Raw genomic sequence first — 25,859 nt, 5'->3', positions numbered from 1 at the left:
GAAGCCACATCTCCCGGGGGCTTCTGGCCCCCCTTCTTGGCTGGTGTTTCACTTAGCTCTTGAGAAGGCTGGGACCAGGTCCTAGGACCCAGTAACCCCCAGGCCGCTGCTGCCCCTCCTTGTAGCCTTACAAAGAAACCCACCAACCCTGGCTTCTCCAGGGGGTTACTGCTGTGACACTCCTGCCCCATTTTCCATGAGTCACAGAAAAGAGGAAGAAGAAACCTGCTCATCAGACCATAGCTCCCTTGCTGAGCATGGCCCAGGCCTGCCCGGGGAGGTGGGAGGGGTCTTACCCTGCCCCCATCACGGACCCCTGTGCTGTTCCCCGGGTGTGTGCCTGGCCTCCCGGAGGGGCTGTGTGCCCAGCAGGGCCTCTTCCTACCCCTTCCTCTTGGCTGTCTCGGGACTGCCCCTCTGCTGTGCCTGGCACATGGACATGCCTGGTGCTGTGACATTGAGACTCCAGCTGCAGAAGCAGTCATCAGACCTTGCGGTGGGAGGTCTGGCAGAGGGGTCGCATCTGCCTCAGGCCTCTGGGGCAGGGCACAGGGGTCCTGCCCGCCCACTGGCCCACAGCGGGCCGCACTGTGAGCGCATGACTGGAGCCTGGGGTTCCTGGGGACCTGGATCTTAAATTGCATTTACTTTCAGTTATTTAGCATTTATGGGCCCCATGTGATTCCCTCCACTCTATGGATCTGAGGCCCTGGAGCCCCCAGAAGTGGTGACACCCCAGCCTGGGTGGGCCTGGTATCTGGATGGTCACAAGCTCCAGGTTGGGGGCACAGGGTTGGGGCTGGGGGCCCCTTCCTCCGTGTGATGTGAGTTCTGGTTGAATGACTGGTGTGGTGGGGAGCCTGTCACCGCAGAGTTTTTGGGGGAGGCGGTTGCAGTTGTCTGCTGAGCCACCCTGACTCTAGCTTCCCCTTCAGGTGCAACGTCCCGTCCATTTCCTGGCGGCATGGTGCTCTCTGGCCCAGAGGTGGAAAAGCAGATGCCGGCAGAGCCCCAGCCTGGCCGTGAGCAGCAGTCCTGGTGGTGCCTGGTGTTCTTCCTCTGCTTCTACGGCTTCATGGCCCAGATGAGGCCTGGGGAGAGCTTCATCACACCTTACCTCCTGGGCCCCGACAAGAACTTCACGAGGACGCAGGCACGTTGGGCGCGCATGCGGGTGGGACGGGCTGGAGCACAGGAGCTGGACGGCTGCAGGCGCTGGCAGCCACCAGTCCCTGTGGGGTGGTGGCAGGTCTGGTGGAGGGGTTGTGCCCGCCATGGGCCTCTGGGGCAGAGCCCAGGGGCCTCGTCTGCCTGCCCACCCATCTGTGGAGCCCTTGCTTCCAGCAGAGGCCTGTTTGAGGAGAGGGATTACAGAAGGAATTTGACTTTTGTTCAGTAACAAGGACAAAGGATCTCGTTGGAACCTGACTAATAAGCTTATACCCCATGGGAGTCTTGCGTCAGACACAGTAAAAGCAGCAGCAGGCAATGTCCCCGCCCGTTTCCATCTCCATAAAATAAAGCAAATCAAGAGGACTCAGAGTTCCTTGGTTGATGAAGCACACGGTCAGGGTCTGTTCACCACCCCTCCTCGTCCTGCCTTAGGACCACCTGCCACCCCAGAACCTGACCCCAACGCCGTCTGTCCCCTGAAGGGTGACCTTGGCTTCCACGCCCCCTGCCGCTGGTGCTGGACCCCACTGGTTCCCATGGGGATCTCCCACTTGATTTTTTCAGGGAGCTCCTGCGTCTTCCTGGTCCAGGGCTTGGCCCCCATCCCTCAGTGACACCAGGATTAAGCCATGTGGAACTGCCGTGCACACGAGCCTGCCCTCTCAAAGTAGCCCTCTTGGAAAATAGATACACCCGTGTGCCCCGGCGTCATGCATGGGCTCAAAGCCATGTGTGTGTGAGGGCTCCAACCCCACGGCCAGAGGGGTGACTTCCCAGGTGAGTCTGGGGTGGGGGCCCTTGCCTCCTTCCAGCACTGGGTGTGACATGTCCTCCATTCACTGATTGGCCAGTTCCCCAGATGCCCCTCTGTTCTGCAAGGGCCCGTCGTCCACTGCCAAGATGACTTAGGAGTGAGCCCCCGTGGGACGCACCATTAAAATAACTATAAGGAAAATCTCTGTAGTAAACTCCCACTTGCCGGCCTTCTCAGGTCACAAGTTAGCTCTTAAGTAGTAGGTTGCAGAAATTAAGCCGCCCACCAGGCCTTGGACGTGACCCGAGATCGGCAGAGGCCTGTTCGGGGAGAGCCCGGCGGGTCTGTGGCCACGGTCACTTCTCCCACACAGATACAGGCTGATACTACCCAACTCACACCCAGGGCCTCAAACCACCAAGAACCCCCTCCCCTGCCTTGCTCCAAGGGTCTCTGAGGTCTCCAGCTCATCCCGTCCCCCAGGAGAAACGCTGCTGTAGTCGCTTCGCTTCTACCCTCTGCAGTGCGAGGCCGGGTCCTGACTCCGTTTCATCAGCACCTACCACGTGCTGTTGAGTTTGTGCCCATCTGATAGACAAGGGCTTGCTGCCGGGCTTGGATTTCCCTGATTTCTGCTGTGGCGTCTCGTGTTCCTGGCTGTCCACAAGCCTGGCCTTGCCAGCTTCCCCCTCTGCAGGCGTCTGCCTTTCTGTGCCTGGTAGGCTTCTGGTACTGGGGGGCCCAGTGTCTCCTGTCCACCAGCTTCCTCCCCGCTTGCCTCGTCCTCTGGGCCGCAGTTTCGCTGTGAACTCAGCCCATGCTGAGTGTTGCCTGCACACACATCCGGTACCCTCCCTTCTCCCTCCCCCCACCCCACCCCCACTCCCGGCTGCCCTTTGGTTCATGAAGCACTTCCTGGCAGGTACGAGGTTTGCTTTGCACCTTGAGGCCTGTGACTCCTCTGCACCTGAGCTGCCTGGGTTGGGTCCTGCAGCCCCCACCCCACCTCCATGATGAGCCCGGCCCAGGACATTTTACATAGTAGTCCTTGCTGGCCCGAGGCTGACCCTGCCTGTCACTGGTGTGACAGCCCCTGTCCTGCCCTCGCTCCCTGCGCCCCTCTGGGTGCAGCCAGGTGTAGGCTGTTGACGCCACTCTTCTTGGAATTCTGGTCACCTATGGCCTGGCTCTGCCCTGCGCCCCTTGTCCCACAGTCCTCAGAGCCCATGGCATCCTGTCCTTGTCCTGCCTGCCATGGCGCCCCGGCTAAGCCTCCTGATGGCTGCCCTGAGGCCACCTGGATCCTGGTGTGGGCATGGCTTCCTCATCCTGCCTGTCAGTCTGGATCTAGCCTGTCCACACCGAGGTGCTGGGAACGTGCAGCAACACTGGCTGGACCAGGATGAGGCGGCCCTCATGCCACCTGCCTCAGGGACTCCATGGGTGCCGTGCTTCCTGCAGTTCTCAAATATGTCATGGGTCTGTCCCCTGGCCTGCGTGTCTGCCCAGCTGGAGAAGGCCGATCTGGGGCCTGGGCAGCGGTGAGGGGACAAGGAAGAATGGCTGGCCTCCCGCAGCTCTGACCCCACGGCCCCGCAGCTGTGCAAGCTGCCTGCCAAGAGGGCTCGACCACTAACTGAGTTGTTTGATGTTCCCGGAATTTTCCATAAACAAGGCTCTGACCCTGTAGCCAGCCCCCATGGCTCTGGGACCAGCACTGGTTTTTCAGCACCCCTGAGAAAAGACTTGCACGAAGACTGTCTTGGACTGTCCCAAGGCTCTAGTGCTCAGTACTGGGTGGCTTCCAGCGGATGGGGAGCCCTGGAGGCAGTGGGTGTGTGCCCAGCGTGGGGTCCCGAGCACAGACTGAGAAGCAGTGCCGAGGCCTAGCCAATTAGGCTGCAAGTTCTGGGTGGACAGACATGATGGCTGCAGAAAACCATGGGTGAGCCTCCAGGAAGCAGTGGGCTCAGCTGGGCCCTGCGTGCTGACCTGGGCTTAGCTCTGGGCCCTTGGTGCATCTGTGAAGTGGGCCTTGGTGTTAGCAGGTGGTCAGGTACAGTCAGGGTTAGCGCCCTGAGTCGGGTGGGAACCAAGGGAGGCCAAAGCCTCTGAGAGCCCAACAAGGCCAGAGGCTCACCTATTGCTGCCCCTGGCTGGTCTGAGCCATGGCTAGGCCCTGGGAGGGTCAGCTGGGGTCAGGTGGAACTCCTGGGAGGGTCATTTGGGGTCAGATGAAGCCCCTGGGAGGGTCAGGTGGGGTCATTTGGATTCCTGTAGGGAGACCACCTGCTAAACACCCAGCTGGGCCTCAGGAGAGGCTCCGAGCACAGGCTGCCTCCCATGTGCGTCCCCCAGGAAAGGGCGGTGGGGCCAAAGACTTGGGTCTCTCAAAAGCTGGGACCTCTTCCTAGGCGGCAGGCCCAGGGTGGCCCTTTCCTGGGCAGTGGGAGGACATCTGGCTCGCATCCCAAGGGGGTCTGTGGCTGTGGCCTTGCCCTGCGTGCCCAGGAGGGAGTGTCCTGCTGGGTCAGCCCTGTCTGAGTGGAGAGCTGAATGGCCAAGGCCATGCAGAGCTCCCTTGGTGAAGCTGGGAGTCCTGGCTCCCATAGGGGCAGCTCCTGGTCCTGCCTGACAGGCGGGGGTGAGGGCCCAGCTTTGCTCTCCTCTGTGGCTGCTGCAAGGGTGGCTGCAGCGTCCCCTGTGCCCTGGGACCGAGTGAGACCGGCCCGCTGAAGGCCTTCCTCGGCTGCTGGCAAGAGTGTAGACTAGTCACAGCTCTGTTTTCTATATTGTTAGATTTAAGGTGAAATCCTCTCATGTTGTTATTTCATTAGAGACAAGCCTGGATCAACGTGGCTTAGCATGTAGTTACTGATTATTCTCAGCACTATTACCAACACTCTGCAGGTGTCGATACTAAACTGCTTCCTGAGGAGCACGCCCTTGGGGATGGGATCAGAGTGGAACATGTTTGGGGGTCTGGTTGTGCGTCTCTCTGTTTCCTCTGATGCCCTGGACAGTCCTAAGGGCTGCACCTGTTTGGAGGACAGTACTCGTCACGTAGTCCTGGTGGGGCACTGTGGTAAAGGGGCACAGGAGACCGGGTGACTTGGGGGTGCATGGGGTCCATGTGGGGCTCGCAGGTGCTAGGCCCAGCCCAGCAGACGTGACGGGCACCCAGAGCAGCAGGGACCGTGCTCTGGGGCTGGGGGTCATGCATGTGCTGTCCCACAGGTCACCAACGAGATCACGCCGGTGCTGTCCTACTCGTACCTGGCCGTGCTGGTGCCCATCTTCCTGCTGACCGACTACCTCTGCTACAAGCCGGTGCTGCTGCTGCAGGGCCTGAGCTACGTGTCTGTGTGGCTCCTGCTGCTGTTCGGCTCCACCGTGCTGCACATGCAGTTCATGGAGTTCTTCTTCAGCATCACCATGGCTGCCCGCATCGCCTACTCCTCCTACATCTTCTCGCTCGTGCCCCCTGCCCACTACCAGCGCATGGCCAGCTACTCACGGGCCTCGGTGCTGATGGGCGTCTTCACCAGCTCGGTGCTGGGCCAGCTGCTGGTCACCATGGGCAGGGTCCCCTTCTCCACGCTCAACTACATCTCGCTGGCCTTCCTCACCTTCAGCCTGGTGCTGGCGCTCTTCCTGAAGCGCCCCAAGCGCAGCCTCTTCTTCAACCGCGGAGCGCCGGTGCGTGCCGGGGCCGCGCCCTCCGAGCTGCACCAGATGAACCCGGGCCCGGCGCAGGCCGCGGGCGCGAAGCCGGGCTGGCCGCCGGCCGCCTGGCGGGACTCGACGCTCGCGCGCATGCTCAGAGAGCTGGGCCGCGCGGCGCAGCTGCCGCAGCTGCGCCTCTGGTCTCTCTGGTGGGTCTTCAACTCCGCCGGCTACTACCTGGTCGTCTACTACGTGCACATCCTGTGGAGCGTGGTCCACCCCACCACGGACACCACCAGGGTCTACAACGGCGGGGCGGACGCCGCCTCCACGCTGCTAGGTACGCCCCGCCCCATGGGGCGGCGACCGTGGCCACCGGGATGGCCGTGACGCGACTTGTCTCCCCAGGTGCCCTCACCGCCTTCGCTGCGGGCTTCGTGAGGATCCGCTGGGCGCTGTGGGCCCGGCTGGTCATCGCCGTGGTGACGGTGCTGCAGGCAGGGCTGGTGTTCCTCATGTACAAGACCAACGACATTTGGTTGTGCTATGCGGCCTTCGTGCTCTTCCGCGGCTCCTACCAGTTCCTGGTGCCCATCGCCACGTGAGTCGGGCTGGGGCTGGCAGGTGGCCTTAGAAACTGGAAGTGGCAGGGGAGGGGGGGGGGCGGTGGGTAGCTGGAGGGCCATGGACGGTATGTAGCAGAAGGCCTCCTTCCAGAAGGTTCCATGGGGAGCAGCAGAATATGTACTGCTCATGTTGGAGCATGAGCCCCAGGTACCTTTAGCCAGGAGCCCCCTTGCCAATAGCATGCCCTGTCCCAGCTGCTAGGACCCTGAGGCTGGGGAGGAGTCCGGCCTGTGTGGGTGTCCCCTGTGCGCCCCCCTTGAGCCTCTGGTGTCCACACAGATTGGACCTCTGAAGTCCTTCCTGCCTTCTGGCCCTGAGGTCCTGTCATGGGTGACTCTGAGGCCACTCCTGTCCTCTCCCGCTTCTGGGCAGGGCGGCTCACGGCAGCAACTGGGTCACCCAGCTGGCCTTCTGCCCAAAGGAGACCTTCCCTGATGCCCTTGCATTCCTCACGCCCCTGGCGACGCTCCTGGACCTGCCCGGGGATGTCCCAAGAGCTGTCTGCTGACTCACTGTGCCTTCCAGAACCTTCCCCGGCCATGTCCTGCTGGGTTTGACTCCTGACCCCTCAGTGCACCCTCTCCCACCGTGTGTTCACCCCAGACACACATTTTCACACCACACATGTGGCACAAAACACATACTCAACATCTGTACCTGGCAGGTGGCCTGTCATTGTCCCCAGCTGTTTGGCTCCAGTTCCCCTCTGCGCTCCGTCTCCCCTGGGGCACCTCCGTCCTGACGTGGACCGTGCACTCCGGTCACACCCATGTGAGAACATCTGCCTCTGCCTTGTGTTGAGCTTGGATGGTGTCCTCAGACTCCTGCCCCTCTGCAGCCCGCACCCCTGCCCACGGCACGGTGGCCTGGCCCCCCTGCTCCATCTCACGATCCCCCTGCACGCCAGACCCGTACCTGCCCTGGTCTGTAGGAGGAAGCCCGGATCAGACCCGGTCCTTTCCTTTCCTAGGCCAGCGCTGCCCAGGCGCCCAGACCACACCCCTGCCCTGCTGGCGCGGTTTATGCTCCACCGCCCTCCTGCCCCTGTGGCCATGGCTGCCTTCCCCAACTGCCTGTGGACGTGGCCCCAGGCCTGGCCTCCCACACAAGCGGGACGCTGCCTCCTCCCGTCCTGACCTGCTCTCAGCCTGTAAGCGCCCCACCTCTCCTGCCACCGTCAGCATTGTGGAGAGGGCGCCAGGGCCCTTGGTGTCTTCCCTTCACTTGTCTCAGGACACCTAGTGTCTTCTGCGTCAGTTGTAAAAACCATGGTGTTTGTGGCAGAAAGATCAAATACGATGCAGAAAAGGTCAAATATGAGACACAAAGGTGAGAAGGAGACAGCAGACCGCACCCCCCCCCCCCAACCCCGAGGCCTCGTGGCTGACATGTGGGTGTCAGGCTGCCGGGGTCATCGTTCCCCCACCTCATAAACCTGAGGCTCCGTGTCCAGAGGGCGTTGTTTTTGGTCTTCCTGGTGACAAGGCCACCATCTCCAGTATCTCCCTGAGACGCCTGGCTCAGAAGCCTCACCCTCTCACCTACATTTTTCTTCTGAAGTTCTGATAATGGCCTCAGGTGGTTCTGGAAGTGGGCCAGCCGGGTCAGAGTTCACGTGCTTTAGGAAAGGGTTTAAGAGATGCTGCAGACACAGCCAGGCGTCGCGGGGTGGCCTGTGGGCCAGCGGCCCCTCCTGCTGTCCTGGCTAGTTCACACCCATGGGTTCTTTTCCCGCTGGGCTTTCCTATTCCCCGGAATCTGCAGCCCCCATGCGGGTGTGGTGGCTGGGCCTTTCACGGAGTGTGTAGCCGTGTTGCTGTTGGCTTTAACCCCACTTGTGGAGCTCCGGCAGCAGCATCTCCCCCAGTCGTACAGGTGGCATTCTGTTCTGCCTGTCCCGGTGGGACCTGGCTGGGCTCCTGTTTCCCAGGAGTTAATCTATTGCTTGAGTTACTGTGCGCCTGCCCACCCTGGCACGTCGTGTATTTCTTGTCGTCCCAACCCTCCCGCACCCCCAGCAGAAGCTCCCCAGCCTTTGTCATTCTCTGTAAGGCCTCTTGCCTATTTTTGTTCACTCATTCTTCAGAACTTGAGAACGTTTCCTGTCTAGTTTCTTTGAAGGCACTTTGGGGCTTTTAATTGAAAGTGTGTTCAAATGTTAATTTCTGTGCAGAGCGCTGGAAGCACTGAGCATATTAATTCCTCTTGCTTCTTTATTTGTTTTATGGGTCTTTTTCTAATTTACTGACTCATTTAACAGCAAAGCACTTTAAATCCAGAATTTTCCTTGTGCCCGTCTGTGCCTGTGGTTGTGTTAACACCCTGCTTTCAGGGGGACGGTTTTCTGAGAGCCCTGTAGTGACGACAACTTACTTTGTCCCAGGGTTTCCAGGAGACTTTGTCTCCCAGGGCTGCCTTCTGCGCCTGGCTCTGCACTCCCTTTATGGATCATCAAGGGAGGATGTATAGCTCAGAGCACAGGCCCAGGGCGGTGGGCAGCCCAGGCGCTGCGTGGGCCTCCTGTCTCCCTGCAAGCCCTGCAGCCTCGGTGGACCCGCGGCTGTTCTCGGCTGCCTGAGGGCACTGCCACCTAGCTGGGTCCTCTGCACCTGTGGGCGTGTCTCGCCCTGGCTGTCTGACCTCAGCCTGCTGCCCTGTGAAGTTTTCAGATCGCGGCTTCTCTTTCTCAAGAGCTCCGTGCCCTGGTCTTCGGCATCAACACGTTCCTCGCCACCGTTCTCAAGACCACCATCACCCTCATTGTCTCTGACAAGCGGGGCCTGGGCCTCCCGGTCTGTCCCCAGGTGAGCTCTGCTTTCGGGCTCACTTCCTGGAGGAGGGATGCCTCAGGGTGGGTTGGGGGCGAAGTCCTGGCCAGGCCTCCTGGTGCTTGCCCGGCCAGCAGTGCCACCCCTCCCGGGACCCAGACCATAGACGTGCTGCGGGCAGGGGCACGTCTAGCCAGACTCTCTGGACTAAATGGGAACAGGGAGGGAAGGCTCAGAGGGCAGGGAGGCTGAGGGCCACAGTCTGACTGCCTGGTGCCAACCTGTGCAGCTAGCTCCCTTGCGGGGCTCAGGTTGGGGCTACGAATGCTGCCCACGTTGGGCAGTACAGTGGGCATGTGCCGTCAAGTCCTGTGAGACCTCTAAGGTCTCTGAGGCCAGCCTGGGTGCCGGTCACTTCTGCAGGAGCTCTCGGGGCCCTGGGTACCCCCTACACTGGCTGAGGTCTCAGGAAGCCTGGAGGCATGGTCCTGAGCATTCCCTGAGCCCTCCGACAGGCCTTCCTGCAATGGGTCCTGCTCATGGGACAGCTCTCTGTGGAGGCAGATGAGAGCGGAGCTCCAGGATTGATTGACCTTGGTGCCTGTCAGCCCCTTTCCCGACTCCTCCCTCCATCCAGTCCTCTGTCTCCCGAGAAGAACGTGAGACCCGGGACACGTTCAGGCTGGACTCCCGGTGCCTCGGCCAGGGCAGGACCTCTGAGTGAGCTGGAACTAGCCAGAGAATGGGCCCATGGGAGGGTTGTCACTGGGCTCCTCGGTGCAGCCTCCACCTGCTGGGAGCTGGGCCTCCCTGGGGCATGGCGGCTCCATGGAGAAGTCCAGCCCTCTGTCCAAGGGTGCTGGCTCAGCCTCGCCCTGGTGACTCCCTTGCCAGAGCTGACCAAGGAGAAGGTTCCAGGCATAAGAGACCCTTATGTTCAGAAACAGGATTTTGGGCTGGGGATCGGGAAGGACATCAGAGCCTGTGGCAGTTTTTATCCACCCGAGCAGGCCGGTCTCAGCCCTGTTTCCCCAGGAGGGCCCCACAGGCTGAACCCTGGGGACTGTGGCTGAGCAGGGTGGCCGAGTTGGACTTGGGTCCATGGGGTGTATGTGACTGCGCCTACAGCTGTGCGGGAGGGGCAGTCTAGAGGCACCAGACCTCCGTCCAGAGGTGGTGGGTTGGGCCCTCCTTCACTGGGATCCTCTGGTGAGGCCTCCCCTCTGGAGTGACAGCCTCTGCTGGAGCACCGTTGCCTCCTGGCTTGATTGTGGGACTTGCTGGCAGCCGTCCACCTGGCCTACGAGGGGCCTCCACACCCAGGGGTGTTCCCCCTCCCTGGAGCGCCAGTCATCCCAGCTCTGAGCAGTGGGGCTTCTCAGGGGCTCCAGGTTGGGGTCAGGGCTGGACTTTCCTCCCCTGTCTCAGCCCAGCCCCACCACGTGGCACTTTATGGCTTTGCCGGGTCAAGCTGACATTATATTGATTTTTGTTTGGCTGCTTTAATTTCCTGGTTAAAAGGGAGCTCTACAGGCTTGCTTGTAATTAGAAACTAGGGATCCTGGTGGTGTCCAGCAGGAGAGTCATCCCTGCTCCTCTCACTCACTGTTTCCATGTGCAGTGCACTGGGGGCCCATTCCTCCGTCATGGGTAGTGAGAGTGGGGTGGGGAATGGAGCTGGTGGTGGGAACCAGCCCAGGGCATGTGGGGAGCTGGCCTGGGGGGGCCGGCTTTTAAATTAAACAGTATTTCTGGGTCACCACATACTCACTTACGGGGTAACGGGTAATGCAGAGACTCACATACCCAGCCTCCCCACTGGCCACATCCTGCAGTTCTGGGGTGCAGGCACTAGGGGGATGTGGACCCCACAGTCGAGATGGGAGCGTGCCTGCCCATCCCCTGCGACCATGCTGGGCCCCACTCCACCTCCGCCCCAACCCCAGCAGCCCTGGTTTGCCACCATTTCTGTAGTGTTGTCATCTCGAGAGTGCCCTTACATGGAAGGAACCCTGTGAGTCAGGATTGACTTTTAACCACTCATCCCAGCTCCTAGAGACACATAGCTACTCCTGTCGGGTCCTATGCTGTGTGGGTTCCCTGGTGACTGGACCCAGGCTCTTACCTGGTTACTGCCAGGAGCCCCAGCTTGATCCAGTTGGGGGCTGCTCTAAACATTGGTGTATAGCTTTCTGTGTGAACCTGGATTTCTGTTTCTCTGGATAAATAAATGCCCTGAAGTGCAGTCATTGAGTCCTGGGGTGGCTGCCAGACTGTTCTGCACCTTTTTTTTATTCTCACCAGCCATGCCTGAGGAGGCGTTTCTCCACATTCTCACCGGCCTTTGATGGGGTCACCATTTGTTTAGGCCTTCTGAATGGTGTGGAGAGCTGATCCCTGTGGTTTTAATTTGTATTTCCCTGATGGCTATAATGGGCTTCCCTGATGGCTCAGACAGTAAAGAATCTGCCTGTAATGCCGGAGACCTGGCTTTGATCCCTGGGTCAGGAAGATCATCTGGAGAAGGCAGTGGCTACCTACTCCAGTATTCTTGCCTGGAAAATTCCTTGGACTGAGGAGCCTGGCGGCTACAGACTGTGGGGTCGCCAAGAGTCCAGCACGACGGAGCATGCACACACTCGCTCCCTGATGGCTGTGCTGCTTCTCTTCTCGTGTGCAGATGCATCTGTACATCCTCCTGGGTGAAGAGTTTCTTTCCTGCCCATTTCCTGTTTGGGGCCTTTGTCTTTTTATTCTTGAGTTTGAGCATGTCTGCTTAGTCTAGATAGCAGCTCTTTGTTGGACATGCACTTTGCAGGCATCTCCCAGTCCATAGCAGACCATCTCGTCTTCTTAATAGGGCTATTTGCAGAGTAAAAGTTTTTAATTTTGATGAGGTCTGATTCATACCTTTGTCCTTTTGTGGATCTTAGTTTTGGTATTACATATAATAATTCATGGGGTCACAAAGAGTTGGACACGACTGAGCGACTGAACTGAACTGAACTGATAATAATTCTGAGCTTCCCAGGTGGCACTAGTGGTAAAGAACCCACCTGCCAATGCAGGAGACATAAGAGATGCGGGTTCGAATCCTGGGTTGGGAAGATCCGCTGGAGAAGCAAATGGCAATCCCCTCCAGTATTCTTGCCTGGAGAACCCCATGGACTGAGGAACCCAGTGGAATATAGTCCATAGTGTTGTAGCCACATGTTCCGGGAAACAAACTCACTCAGAAGGACAACACAGATAGTGGAGTGCAGTTTATTACACCAGCGGGCCCAAGGCAGAGTCTCCTCTTAGCCAAGGACCCCGACCAGCATTTGTGAAAATCTTTTATACCCCATGTGTACGTGTCTGAACCCACCACTCCAAATTCCTTGAGACTTACATAAACCAAGGAAAATACAATCCCAATAACCCCATCATTCACGTGCTATGTGCTCATGTGCTCAAACAGTCAAACAATTAGCCAATAATCAATAAACCCGAGGTTACACTCCGATAGATACAGAAACATTTATGGCCTGTCTGGAGGAAGGGGTGATTAGTGTATATTTTCTCTTCAGTTCAGTTCAGTTCAGTCGCTCAGTCGTGTCCGACTCTTTGTGACCCCATGAATCGCAGCACGCCAGGCCTCCCTGTCCGTCACCAACTCCCGGAGTTCACTCAGACTCGCGTCCGTCGAGTCAGTGATGCCATCCAGCCATCTCATCCTCTGTCATCCCCTTCTCCTCCTGCCCCCAATCCCTCCCAGCATCAGAGTCTTTTCCAATGAGTCAACTCTTCGCATGAGGTGGCCAAAGTACTGGAGTTTCAGCTTCAGCATCATTCCCTCCAAAGAAATCCCAGGGGTGATCTCTTTCAGAATGGACTGGTTGGATCTCCTTGCAGTCCAAGGGACTCTCAAGAGTCTTCTCCAATACCACAGTTCAAAAGCATCAATTCTTCGGTGCTCAGTCTTCTTCACAGTCCACCTCTCACATCCATACATGACTACTGGGAAAAACCATAGCCTTGACTAGACGGACCTTGCTTGGCAAAGTAATGTCTCTGCTTTTGAATATGCTATCTAGGTTGGTCATAACTTTTCTTCCAAGGAGTAAGCGTCTTTTAATTTCATGGCTGCAGTCACCATCTGCAGTGATTTTGGAGCCCCCCAAAATAAAGTCTGACACTGTTTCCACTGTTTCCCCATCTATTTCCCATGAAGTGATGGGACCGGATACCATGATCTTTGTTTTCTGAATGTTGAGCTTTAAGCCAACTTTTTCACTCTCCTCTTTCACTTTCATCAAGAGGCTTTTTAGTTCCTCTTCACTTTCTGCCATAAGGGTGGTGTCATCTGCATATCTGAGGTTATTGATATTTCTCCTGTCAATCTTGATTCCAGCTTGTGTTTCTTCCAGTCCAGCATTTCTCATGATGTTCTCTGCATAGAAGTTAAGTAAGCACAGTGACAATATACAGCCTTGACGTACTCCTTTTCCTATTTGAAACCAGTCTATTGTTCCATGTCCAGTTCTAACTGCTGCTTCCTGACCTGCATACAGATTTCTCAAGAGGCAGGTCAGGTGGTCTGGTATTCCCATCTCTTTCAGAATTTTCCACAGTTTATTGTGATCCACACAGTCTGATGAGTAACCTAGATACGATCTTCAAGGTTCCCCTGTCTTATCCTTCTGTTGTTGTTTTCATAGGCACTAAACACAGAGTTCAGAGTCCATTGGAAAGGTGGCCGAGCATGATCATCAGCATGAACAGGCCTAAGATGGAGTCCAGGCCCTATGAATTCCTTCTTCAATAGGGTTGCAGAGTCAGACAGGACTGAAGTGACTTAGCACAGAACCCATAGTAACTCTGTCTGGTCCTGGGTCCCAAAGATTTTCCTCAGCTTCTTATTAAAGTTTTATAGTTCGATACCTAAGTCTGTGACCTGTTTTGAGTTAACTTTTGTGTAAGGTGTGACATTAATGTTGTTTCATCCCTTTGTCTGTGGATGTCTAGTCACTCCAGCACCCTTTGTTGAAAGACTGAATTGCTTTTTTACCACTTGGATGAGCTTGCTTCTGGGTTCTTTGTCTGTTCTGTTGGGCTGTATGCCCACCTTTCCTCCACCACCACACTGTCCTGCTTGTGTAGCTATGTGGTAAGTTTTAAAATTGGGTACCCTGATTCCTCCAACTTTGGAAGTTTTTTCAGAATTGTTTTAGCTATTAGAGTTTCTTTGCCTTTCCCTCTACATTTTCGAGTTATGTTGTCTATGTCTACAAAAACTTTTGATGTGATTTTGCTGGGAATTGCATTCAGCTTGTTTATCAGTATTGGGAGAATTAATATCTTTTACTCTGTTGAGTCTTCAGCCTGTGAACATGGTATATCTCTCTGTTTACTTGGAATGTCTTTGATTTCTTTCCGCATTTTGTAGTTTTCGACATGCATGCAAGTACTGTAGTGCTGTGCAGCTTTCTTAGGTTTGCTCCTAGGCGTTTCAGTGTTTTGCGAGCAATTGTTATGTGATATTTTCAGTTTTGGTGTCTGCATTAATCTGCAAGGACTGCCATAACAAGATGTCACAGACTGGGCAGTCTGTGCAACAGCAGTCTGTTCTCTAACAATCTGGAGGCTGGAAGATCAGATTGAGATCTGGTGAGATCAAAGTGTTTGCAGGTCTGGTTCCTCCCAAGGCCCCTCTCCTCACTTGGTCTTTCTTCTGTGTGCACTCCTGGTGTCTCTGCCTCTCGTAAGGACAGCAGTCATGCTGGATCAGAGTGCTACCCTCATAACCTCATTTAGCCTTAATCACTCCTGAAAGGTCTTATCTCCACATACAGTCATACTGGGGGTTAGGGCTTCAGCAGTGAATTTTGAAGGGAGACAGTTCAGTCTATAACAGTGTCCGGGTGTTCGTTGCTAGTTCAAGAAAGAAAAGAAGGTGAAGTCGCTCAGTTGTGTCCGACTCTTTGCGACCCCATGGACTGTAGCCTACCAGGCTCCTTCGTCTGTCCATGGGTTTTTCCAGGCAAGAGTACTGGAGTGGGTTGCCATTTCCTTCTCCAGGGGATCTTCCTGACCCAGGGATCAAACCCAGGTCTCCCGCATTGTAGGCAGTTGCTTTTACTGTCTGAGCCACCAGGGAAGTCAGGCAGACCGCATTTTATTATACTTCACTTTACCATGCTTCTGAAAGGTTGTTGTTGAATTACGACGCCGGGATTCTTGGCCCCCGGAGGAGAAGAATTCAATCCAGGGCCAGAGACAAGGCTTGATTGCTCAGAGCTTTCGTGTAACAAAGTTTTATTAAAGTATAAAGGAGATAGAGAAAGCTTCTGACATAGGCATCAGAAGGGGGCAGAAAGAGTACCCTCCTGCTAGTCTTCAGCTGGATGTTATATAGTTATCAGCAGTCTGTTAATGAAAGAAAGGAACGTCTCAGAACTTAGAATGGCACCAGGCCCCTCACCCATAGGATGTATTTTGGGATAATCTTGGCTCCAAATGGTTCATCTTGGGCCATAAAAGGATTAACTTGAATCTTGAAGAAGGGCAGAGCACCATACAAATAGTGTTATTTACATAGATTAGAGGAATGATATTGATATTGGAGTATAACATACTGGTTTATCAAGTAGGTTCTGAGCCCGAAAGGCGGAACCGACTTGAAGACAGAGTTTGGGGTAAATGCATAGTACGTTAGCATAGCTTAAGATAAACATTTCCAGAAGAAAAAGGCAATGGTTAACTTCAAGTGAAACCAGGTGTCATTATGGCAACACAGAATTTTAAGAGAAACCTCCTTTTAAATTTGTGTAGAGAAGGAAAAAATATCGCTAGTTTGTTTCCTCCTGCCGCTTAAGAGAGATAAAAATGTCTGACACTTGCAGGCTATTTCCCTCCATTTGGAGACCCCTGGCCTTCCTGCCTGTTACTTTCTCACTTCAAAGATACTGACATTTTTACAAGTTGAAGATTTGTGGCAACCCTGCATTGTCAGATGGCAGTTAGCATTTTTTAGCAATAAAATATTTTTATTAAGGTATATAATTTGTTTTTAGACATAATGCTGTTACATACTTAATAGACTGTAGTGTAAACATAATTTTTATGTGTACTGGGAAACCAAAAAATTTGTGTGAGTTCCTTTATTGCAATATTTATTGGGGTGGTCTGGAACTGAGCAATATCTCTGAGGTCTGCCTGTATAAGAAACACATTGACTTGTGTGTGTTAATCTTGTGTAATCTTGTTGAGGTCACTTATTTGTTCTGGGAGGTCTTTTCTTAAATGTTTTTAATGTACTTTCTTGTCTTACTGCACTGGCTAGAACTTCTGTTTTAACTGTTTCCTTTGTTTTACTTGCTTTGGATTTATTTTGCTCATCTTTTTCTAGGTTCTTGAGATGGAAGCTTAGATTAATGATTTGAGACTTCTTTTTTCCTAATATTTGCATTTATTGCTACACATTTCCCTCTGAGCCTGCTTTAGCTACACCCTACAGATTTTGATATGGTGTATCTTCATTTTCTTTTACTCCTATGTATTTTTGTCTCTTTTCATACTTTCTCTTTGACCTATGATTATTTCAAAATGTTTTGTTTAGTTTCCAAGTGTTTTGATTGTTTTCCTATCTTTCTGTTATTGCTTTATATTTTTGATTCTATTCTGTTATGATCAGAGAACACAATCTGCATTATGTTGAGGTTTGTTTTATGGCTCAGGACATGGTCTGTCTTGTTACATGCTGCATGGACACTTGAAAAGAATGTGAATTCTGCTGTTTGGGGGTGGAGTATTCTATAAATACCAATTACATCCTATTGCTGATGGTGGTATTGATTTTTTTCTGTGTCCTTATGGATTTTCTGTCTGGCCTGTTGTTGAGAAAAGAATGTTGAAGTTTTCATTTATAATCGTGAATTTGTGTATTTTTTTCTTTCAGTTCTATCATGTTTTTACTTCACATTTTTACAGCTATTTGTTGTATACACATGCACGGTGTGTCTTGGTGAATTGGGTCTTTTAACATTATATAATGTCCTTCTCTGCCTGTGGTCATTTTCTTTTCTCCAAAGTCTACTTTACATGATATTCACATAGCCATTCTGCTTTCCTTTGGCTTTTTTCCCCCCCCCAATTTTTATTTATTTATTGGCTGTGCTGGGTCTTCATTGCTGTGCAAGCTTTCTCTAGTTGCGGTGCATGGATTTCTCATTGTGATGGCTTCTCTTGTTGCTGAGCACAGGCTCTAGGGCACGTGGGCTTCAGTAGCGGCATCACGTGGGCTCAGCAGTTGCAATTCCTGGGCTCTAGAGCACAGGCTCATCTGTTACAGCACACAGGCTTAGTTGCTCTGTGGCGTATGGGATCATCCCAGATCAGGGAGTGAGCCTATGTCTCCCGCACTGGCAGGTGGATTTTTTTTTTTTTTTTACCACTGAGCCACCAGGGAAGCCTCTGTCTTTTTATTTTTAACCTGACTGTATTGTTATGCTTGGCATTTCCTGTAGATAGCATATGGTTGTCATGTTTTTTTAACTCACCCTGCCAGTCTCTTTCTTTGATTGGTTTATTTAGACCGTTTATATGTAGTGTAATTGTGCTGTCTTAGAACTTACACCTGTCATTTCATTTTTATTTTCCTTTTATTCTCTGCCTTTTGTTTCTGTTTTCTTTTCCCCTGCGTTATTTACAGATTCTTCAGAACTTCATTTTGGGTTATCTGTCGTATAATTTGAGTGTCTCTTGTGATAACTTTTTTGATAATTGCTTTGTGTATTAAATAGACAGTTGTAGTAAGTATTGAAATCTCACCTCCTTGAAGTCACTTTTCTCTCCACTGTTTATAGTACAAGTGCCTTATTTATTTCTTCTATATATCATTAGAGGTGCCTAATGGTACCCCACTCCAGTACTCTTGCCTGGAAAATCCCATGGGCGGAGGAGCCTGGTGGGCTGCAGTCCATGGGGTCACTAAAGTCGGACATGACTGAGTGACTTGACTTTCATTTTTCACTTTCCTGCATTGGAGAAGGAAATGGCAACCCACTCCAGTGTTCTTGCCTGGAGAATCCCAGGGACGGCAGAGCCTGGTGGGCTGCCGTCTATAGGGTCGCACAGAGTCGGACACGACTGAAGCGACTTAGCAGCAGCAGCAAGATGGGGTTATAAGTTTTACTTCAGCTATTAAACATTTAGGAAACTGGAGAGAAGAAAAATCTGTTTATCCATAATTTTGATCACTGTTGTTTCTCCTTCTTGATGTCACAGGTTTCTTATCATTTACTTTCTGTTTAGAGAACCTTCTTCAGGCATTCTTTCAGGGCAGGTCTTCTGGTGACAAATTGTTCTGTTTTACTTGACCTGAGAGTATCTTGATTTATTTTAAATTTCTGAAGGATGTTTTCAGGGGAATAGGTTTCTGGGTTAACAGTTTTTTTGTTCAGCCTGTGAAAAATTTATCATTTCCTTGTGACCTTCTTGGTGTCTGATGAAAAATCCACTGTCATTCGAATTATTTTTCCCCTACAGTGTCATTTTTTTCTGGCTGCTTTCAAGATTTTTCCTTTTTCTTTGTCTTTAGCTTTCAAAACTTTGCTTATGATCTGTGTTGGTCTGATTGGGGTGGGTGTTTTGTTTGGGGTTCCCTCACACTCTTAAGGGGCTTCCAAGCTGGCTCAGTGGTAGAGAACCTGCCTGCCAATGCAGGAGACAGGAGATGCAAGTGCAGTCCCTGGGCTGGGAAGATGCCCTGTAGGGGGAGATGGCAACTCACTCCGGTATTCTTGCCTGGAAAATTCCATGGACAGAGGAGCCTGGTGGGCTGCAGTCTGTGGAGTCGCGAAGAGCTGGACAGGACTGAGCAGCTGAACGCGATACACAGGCACCTTCTTAAATCTGTAGGTTCATGTCGCGTGCCAGATTTGAGACATTTCCACAGCCATTATCTCCTCAAGTGCTTTTTCAGTTCCATCCTTTTTCTTTCTTCTTGCTCTACTCCCGTCACGGGGTTTTGTCCCCTAGAGAATGAAGCTCTGCTCTTTTCCCTCTCTGTTTCGTTGTTTCGATGGGCTCATTTCTATTGTTGCATCTTCAGTGCACCGATTCTTTTCCCTGTTCCCTCCATTCTTAACAAGGCCATTTGTTGAGTTTTTTTTATTGGTTACTATATTTTTCTTCTTTTACTGTAAATTTTCTTCTTTATCTCTTCCATTTCTTTTCTGCAAAGCTTTATCTCATCTCTGTCATCTTGGTATCCGTGTCTGTTGATTGTATTTCATTCATTTAGAGAACTTTTTCTAAGTTTGCTGAGTGACTTTTAAAAGTGAAACCTGTACATTTTGGCCACTATGTCATGCAATTCTAGATCTTATTTTTTAAAAAAATACTTATTTATTTATCTGCTTTGGGTCTTAGTTGCAGTTCTTGGACTTAATTACTCTGAGGCATGTGAGATCTTAGTGCCCTGACCTGGGATTGAACCTGTGTCCCCTGCATTGCATGGTGGATTCTTAACCACTGGACCACCAGGGAAGTCCCTTTGGGTCTTATTTAATCCTCTGTTTCAGTTGGCTTTTCCTGACACCACCCTTGCAGAAGACTAGGAGCTTGTACCTCTTTACAGCCAGGTCGGGTGGGTGTCCAGACTCCCCACTCAGCCCTCCTCACACTGAGGGGTGTGTAGGGGCAAGGATGGGAGTGCCAGCTCCCCACGTGGCCACCAGTGGTTGGGAGGGGCCTGGGTGCCTCATTACCACTCTCCCTGTGGCCCCCAGTGATCCTGGTGGGGGCAGAGCATTCTTGCCCCTGCTGGGTGGGTTGAAAGTCCTGACTCTTCAGCGAGTGGGGGGCACCACTTGGTAAGAGCGACAGCCCAGGCTTTCCATGTGATCTCTGTGGGGGTGAACATTCCAGCTCCCCACTGGGCCCTGACCAACACCCCCTGACCAGACTAGGAGCGTCACAGCCTGGGTCATGAGGGTGGGGTCTGGCTGGGATAGAATGGTTCCCATTCTTCAGTGTCTCATCCTGCAGGGCCGGTTGTCCCTCTCCTCCTTCGTTTGGAGCAGCTTTTGTTAGTGTTGGGCTTTTTCCCGTGTGTTTTGGGATTTCTGGTTTGCTGGCTTCTTTGGTTCCTTTAAGAATACAGGCAGCAGAAAGAAGAAGAAACCCAGGGAGCACATTGCCGTGTTGCTCCTCGGATTCCAGGGTCGAGGCTGGTCTGCCCGTCCAGCTTTCAGTCGCCTTCTGAGTGCTCGCTGTGCGGTGTCCAGGCTTCACTCACACTCAGAGAGAAATAGGCAGGACATGCCAGCCCCAGGTTCCTGGAGGTGAAGTCTCTGATGGTTCCCTTCCCGGTTTTGCTTCTGAAAATGAGCTTTCCTAGGAAGGCTGAGTGTGCTGGTGCCGAAGGGGGTCTTAGGGAGCCCCCCTGGGGGAGTAGAGCTCCATGGAATTGGCCCACAGATGAGGAGACACCCTGGACCCCTGCCCCTGGTGATCTGAGATTCAGGTGGGAGGGTCCCCTAGCTGGGCCCAGGTCCCTGTGCATCACTGCTGGGCAGCTTCACGGGATGCCAGGTTCGGGGCTGCCCAGGCCCCAGGGCCGAGGGGGCTGCGCCGGGCCACCGGATGGTCTGTTCCCCTCCACCAGGCTCCACCCACACGGGTGTGAAGACTTGGCCCCAGAGCCAAGCGCACATTTGCGGTCACACCAAGTGATCAGAATGCCTCAGGCAGGATCGCAGAGGCTCAGAAGTGCTGGGTGTGCTGCTGCTTGGCTGGCCTGTGGAGGCTGGGTGCCCTGCCCCCTCTTCCCAGGTGTTCCCGTGACCTCGCCTGTGCCTCTCTGCTCCCTGGGTGCCCCTCCCCCCCCAGGTGCTCCCCTGATCTCACCTGCCCCCTCTGTTCCCTGTCCCTGCTCCCTGGGTGCCCCTCCCCCTCCCCCAGTGCTCCCCTGACCTCACCTGCCCCCTCTGTTCCCTGTCCCTGCTCCCTGGGTGCCCCCCCCCCCCAGGTGCTCGCCTGACCTCACCTGCCCCTCTCTGTTCCAGTTCCTCGTCTACTTCGTGTACTTCCTGGTGCTCTTCGCCGCCTACTTCCTTGCTGCTGTGCTGGTGGGCCTGCGCCACTTCCAACAGAGCCGCCACCAGCCCCTGCCACCGGCCCAAGAGCTGGTGAGTCCCATGCAAGAGAAGGCCACGCAGAACGGAGCCCCGCGCCCAGCCCCGGAGGATGGTGTGTTTGCCGTGGGGGACCTGAGCTCACAGTCTGAGGCCAAGGCCTGACCTCAGCTGACTGGCTGTCCCGCCCGGTGGGCAGTCAGATTCCTGACACCGCAGGCAGCAAGCCAGGCCTCGACCTCAGAGCTCCCTGTCTTCGCTCCGTCAACAGCCAGGTCTCCGGCATCACGTTCACATCGTCACCTTCTGGTAGCTGTGACTGAGGCCCTGGTGGTCTGTCCTTGAGACCCATGGTCCGAGGGCCAGTGGCCTCCACGAGGGGTCCTTGACTTGCATTATGGCACCCAGAGCATGGCACCCCTCAGCCCTGCTTCATGCCCTGGCTGTGACCCCCAGCCTGCAGGGCACCCTGGCAACTGGGGGCTGGTATGCTGTCCCTGCCTACACGGGGCCAGTGGTGGGGTCCAGGTGCCCACCAGGCCTCCCTGCTTTCTCCTCCTTGGGAGGCAGGTCCCACTTGTCCCAGGGAAAGTGGTCCTACCCTGACCCTGACCAGCAAAGTGGTCCCAAATGGCAGTCTAGGGACCCGGCCCCTGTGGGATATTCTGGGCCCTGGGGGCCGTGTTCCTTGGCCCATGGCTAAACTGGGACATTTGCAGTTGTCCAGGTGATTTCATTTTCACCGATGCTCTGTACCTTTTTTAAAAGACGGACATAAGTGCAAATCCTTGTCCGGCTTGTTTCTGGGGGAGAAGCAGGGCACAGCGGGGAGGTGGTGGTTCTGTCCAGTGGAAGCGCCTCAGTTCCAGACTTCACCCCAGATCCTCTCCCTCCTTTGCTCAGAGCTGGGTTGACGCTGTCCCCCTCCTGGGGACTGCTCATGCACCCGCCCCAAAGGGACTTGCCTGTGCCACCCTCGGCACTGCCCTGGCGCTTGAGAGCCAGCCATACATCCTCTGAGATGTGATGCCCAGACACGTGACGTGGACACGCAACCCACGTGAGGGGGCGCCTGACTCCATGTGTCCACCAGGCCAATGGAGGGGCCCAGCCCTGCCCCCAGCCACAGGCAAGGAGCCGCCCCTGACCTCAGCTGATCCCGGCTCCTCCTGTGGCCTCTGGCCTTCATCGAAGATCCACAGAAAAGGCCGCCACTCCGACCTCAGAGCAGGATGCCTGCTGAGGGCAGGGCTTCCAGAACTGGCTGCCTTTGGGGGCCCCGAGGTTGACTTGGGTGAGCAGGGCATCTCAGGGCACCCTGAGGGTTGAGGAAGAGGCTGGACCTGCAGTAAGTCACAGCCAACAGGTCAGTCAGGGCGAGTGGTCCCCTAGTGGGTCTGCGGGAGACGCCACAGCTGTCCCCTGGACCCTGCTGGGAAGAGGCAGCAGCCAGCACCGGTTCCTCCATCCTTGGGGAACCAGAGGGGCTTCAGGGAAGAGGGCTCACCTCTGCTACTGACCCAGGAGGCAGGGCTCTGCTCCAGGCACCCACGATCTGCTCCTGGACCCCAGGAGTGCCCTCCCGGTGTGGCTGGCCCAGTGGCCTGGTGCTCTTGCTCTCCCTACAGCCTCCCACAGGCGCTGGCCCCCTGCTTGGTCTCTGCCACCCCCAGTCCTGAGCTCCTGTTCAGTGCAGTGTGCATGCCCCTCGGGGGTCAGACACCTGCAGCAGCTGTGGGACACAGGGCTGGGTCAGGAGCCCATGGCACAGACTACCTGCACGGCTCTGAGGGGCTTGTGAGGCTGCTGGCCGACCCCAGGGAGACCTGAGAGAAGATGGGGGTGTGGCACCTGTGGCCTCCACCAACAACCGTTACATGCATGTATCTATATCTCACATCTGTGTACACCTGCGTGTATTTGCTCACATCCATGTGCCTCTGATATCCATGTACCTATGCACACCTGTACCTACCTACACGCATGTGTATGTCCATTCACACCAGTGTGCACCCGTGGCAGCTCTCTATATCCACGCACTTCTGAGGATTCAACCGTGGATTGAAAAAATATATTTTTAATGCAGAAAGTTTCAGAAAGCAAAATAGAGTTTGCCATTTTCCAGCCTCTATTACCATGGTGTTTACATTGTATTTACAGCTGTTTCTATAGCATTTATTGGGCTATCCTGGTGACTCAGCTGGTAAAGAATCCATCTGCAATTCCAGAGACCTGGGTTTGATCCCTGGGTTGGGACGATTCCCCTGGAGAAGGGAATGGCAACCCACTCCAGTATTCTGGCCTAGAGAATTCCACGGACTGTAGAGTCATGGGGTCGCAGTATTAGGTAGTAGAAGTAATCTGAGATAATTTAGAATATGCAGAGGGGTGTGCATATGTTACATGCAAATTTCACACCATTTTACGTAAGAATTCCTGAGCATTCCTGAGCAGGTTTTGGTATCTGTAGGGTTGTTGGGACCAATCCCCATGGGGCTGAGGGACGACCATACATCTGAAAACCCTTGTGTATCCATGTGCATCTGTGTACATCTGCACACCTGTGTATACGTGTGCACACCTGTATATACCTGTGCATACCTACGCACATCTGTGCATGTCTGCACACCCTTTGGCAGGATTGGCCAGCCGGGCAGTCCAAGACAAGGACAGTGAAAGTGAAAACAAGTCAGTCGCTTAGTCGTGTCTGCCTGTGTGACCCCCTGGACTGTAGCCCACAAGGCTTCTCTGCCCATGGGAGTCTCCAGGCAGGAACAGAGCTCCTGCAGGCCAGGCGTCCGTGCGAATGGCCATTTTTATTTGGAGACTGTTGGGAAGCCACAGACACAGCTCCCCGGACCAGCCCCTCGGTTTACTGTCACAGTGCTCAGACAGCAGGCCCTGGGGCAGCTGGGCTCTGGCCTGCAAATCCCAGCATGGCCATCCCATCAGCTCCCCCAGGGATGCCTGTGTCCACCCCCAAATGTCCCTTCCTCTCCTCCCAGAGGAGGGCCACGCCGTGGGTTTGCCCAGAGACGTGCTGGTGCAGATTGCACTGAGCAGGGACCAAGCACATGTGGCCTTCACCCGTCCGGAGCTGGCCCCACCCCTCCACGTAGCCTTGCCCATCTCGGAGCTGGCTGGGCAGGCGCATGTGGCCATCCCCTTTGCCTCCATGTCCGGCAAAGGTGGACGCGGGACCGTGGTGCCAAGCTCAACCAGAGGCAGTTCCAGCCAGAACTTGAGGGGGCTTGGATCTGGGCCCAAATGGGTCCTGGACGTGCTCCTGGGCAGAACTGGGCTGGAGCTGGAATCGGTGATCCTCGCCCTGGGGAAGGGACGCTAGTGCTGAGTGGGAGGTCCAGGTCTGGGGACCAGGTGCTGGGTTTATGGACCCCTCAACAAGTACATCTTGGACTGGGGTCAGGCTCTGTGCCTTAGGGGTCACTTACTGTAGATGATCCCCACCCCCCCGGGAAAGGACTGGCCACACAGCAGCAGCAGGAGGAGACAGGGGCCAGAGCCCAGGGAGGTGGAGCTGAGGAACCCGGGTCAGCGGTGGGGCTCCAAGCTTGGAAGTTTCTGCAGGATGGCTGCTGGGAGGAAAGGTGGTGAAGCCCCAGCGCCCCCTCGTGGCTTCTCTGTAGATGGCTGGGTGTTGGCAGGACAAGAGTTTCTGGGAAGCAGAGTAGCTGGGGCAAACACCACCCCCCACCATGCCCCAAGGTACCCAGGAGGTCCTGGGGACCCACCTCCCTGGGCAGAAGTTTCCAGAGTTGGCCTCTTGCCAAAACAAGGCCAGAAGGAAGTCTGAGCACCAGGCAGTTTTAAACTTTTTTAAAAATACACTCTTTGGCTTCCTTTTATTTCTTGAGGATTACATGAATCATGAACCATACATCAAGTGTCCCAGCCAGGTCCCCTCACTGGGGTTGCCGGCAGAGGCTCTCTGCCCAGGCTGGGGGCATTCCGCTCCTCCTGCCTGGCGCCTGGCTCCTCTCTGGCACTCTGTTCGCCAGTCCACCTGTCCATGGTGCCCACAGAGGCCCTACTTGGAGGAGGAGGTCATGAAGCTGTTCTCGATGCAGAGGACGATGAAGGCGTTGTGGCACCCGGCGGCTTTCTGCTCCAGCAGCCGGCCCGACAGCAGCGAGGAGGCCTGGCCCGTGGCCGCCCTGCTGTCCGTCCGCCACGTCTCACAGTAGCTCTCGGTCAGCCGGCGCCCACTAGTGTCTGAGCCGTGCCACACGCTCTTCTGGGGCCTGCAAGATGCAACAGCTGTCGGTCTCACTGGGCCTGCCTCTCCCAGGCTGTAGCCACCCCAAGCAGAAGAGGGTGTCTCCTGCTGGTGGAGGTTTGGTGGGGTGTGTGGGCCGCTGGGGAGCAAAAACTTGGGTTGCCAGCACTCAGGCCCACCCAGTCCTGGGGCTCTACCTCCCAGATCACACCCTGTGCTGCTGTTGCTTTGGGGGGCACTGCCTGGTGAGCAGGGCCTGGCAACATGGACAGCTGGCCCTTTGGGGTGGGTGCACCTGGCATCGAGTGGCCATGCCTGATAAAAGCTGCCAGCCTCCTCACTAGGAACCAGGTGTAGCCCCTTGGCCGGTGGAGCCCACAGGGGCCAGGGCATAGCCCTGGGCAGTGCTCCTCGATGAAGGCTGGGACACAGGCTCATGTGACACCCTGAGCCCCTTAAGTGTCCGAGAACAGGAGTCCTCACACCTGCTGGCAGAGCACGATGGATGTGGGGCC

The 25,859-nt window shown here is 54.7% G+C and overlaps 2 protein-coding genes across 3 annotated transcripts in view; one reads left to right on the top strand and one right to left on the bottom strand.

The window, feature by feature from the left end:
* Positions 1–964: 964 nt before the first annotated feature.
* On the top strand, positions 965–21,440 carry SLC19A1 (solute carrier family 19 member 1). The gene is made up of 5 exons (XM_052646797.1): positions 965–1,153; positions 5,165–5,933; positions 6,002–6,194; positions 8,883–9,024; positions 21,039–21,440. Exons 1-5 carry the CDS (start codon positions 965–967, stop codon positions 21,270–21,272), a joined length of 1,527 nt encoding a protein of 508 aa, XP_052502757.1. The 3' UTR covers positions 21,273–21,440.
* A 3,492-nt stretch (positions 21,441–24,932) lies between these two features.
* The window catches only part of COL18A1 (collagen type XVIII alpha 1 chain), a 92,116-nt gene continuing 91,189 nt past the window's right edge, over positions 24,933–25,859 (bottom strand). For both annotated transcript variants that reach the window (XM_052640878.1, XM_052640947.1), the window contains exon 42: positions 24,933–25,369. In XM_052640878.1, coding sequence (XP_052496838.1) covers positions 25,156–25,369 — 214 coding nt within the window. In that variant the 3' untranslated portion in view covers positions 24,933–25,155. The remainder of the gene's footprint in view (positions 25,370–25,859) is intronic.

Source organism: Budorcas taxicolor, chromosome 1, assembly GCF_023091745.1.
Source record: "Budorcas taxicolor isolate Tak-1 chromosome 1, Takin1.1, whole genome shotgun sequence".
Lineage (NCBI taxonomy): Eukaryota > Metazoa > Chordata > Mammalia > Artiodactyla > Bovidae > Budorcas > Budorcas taxicolor.
This window is presented reverse-complemented; position numbering and strand designations above follow the sequence as displayed.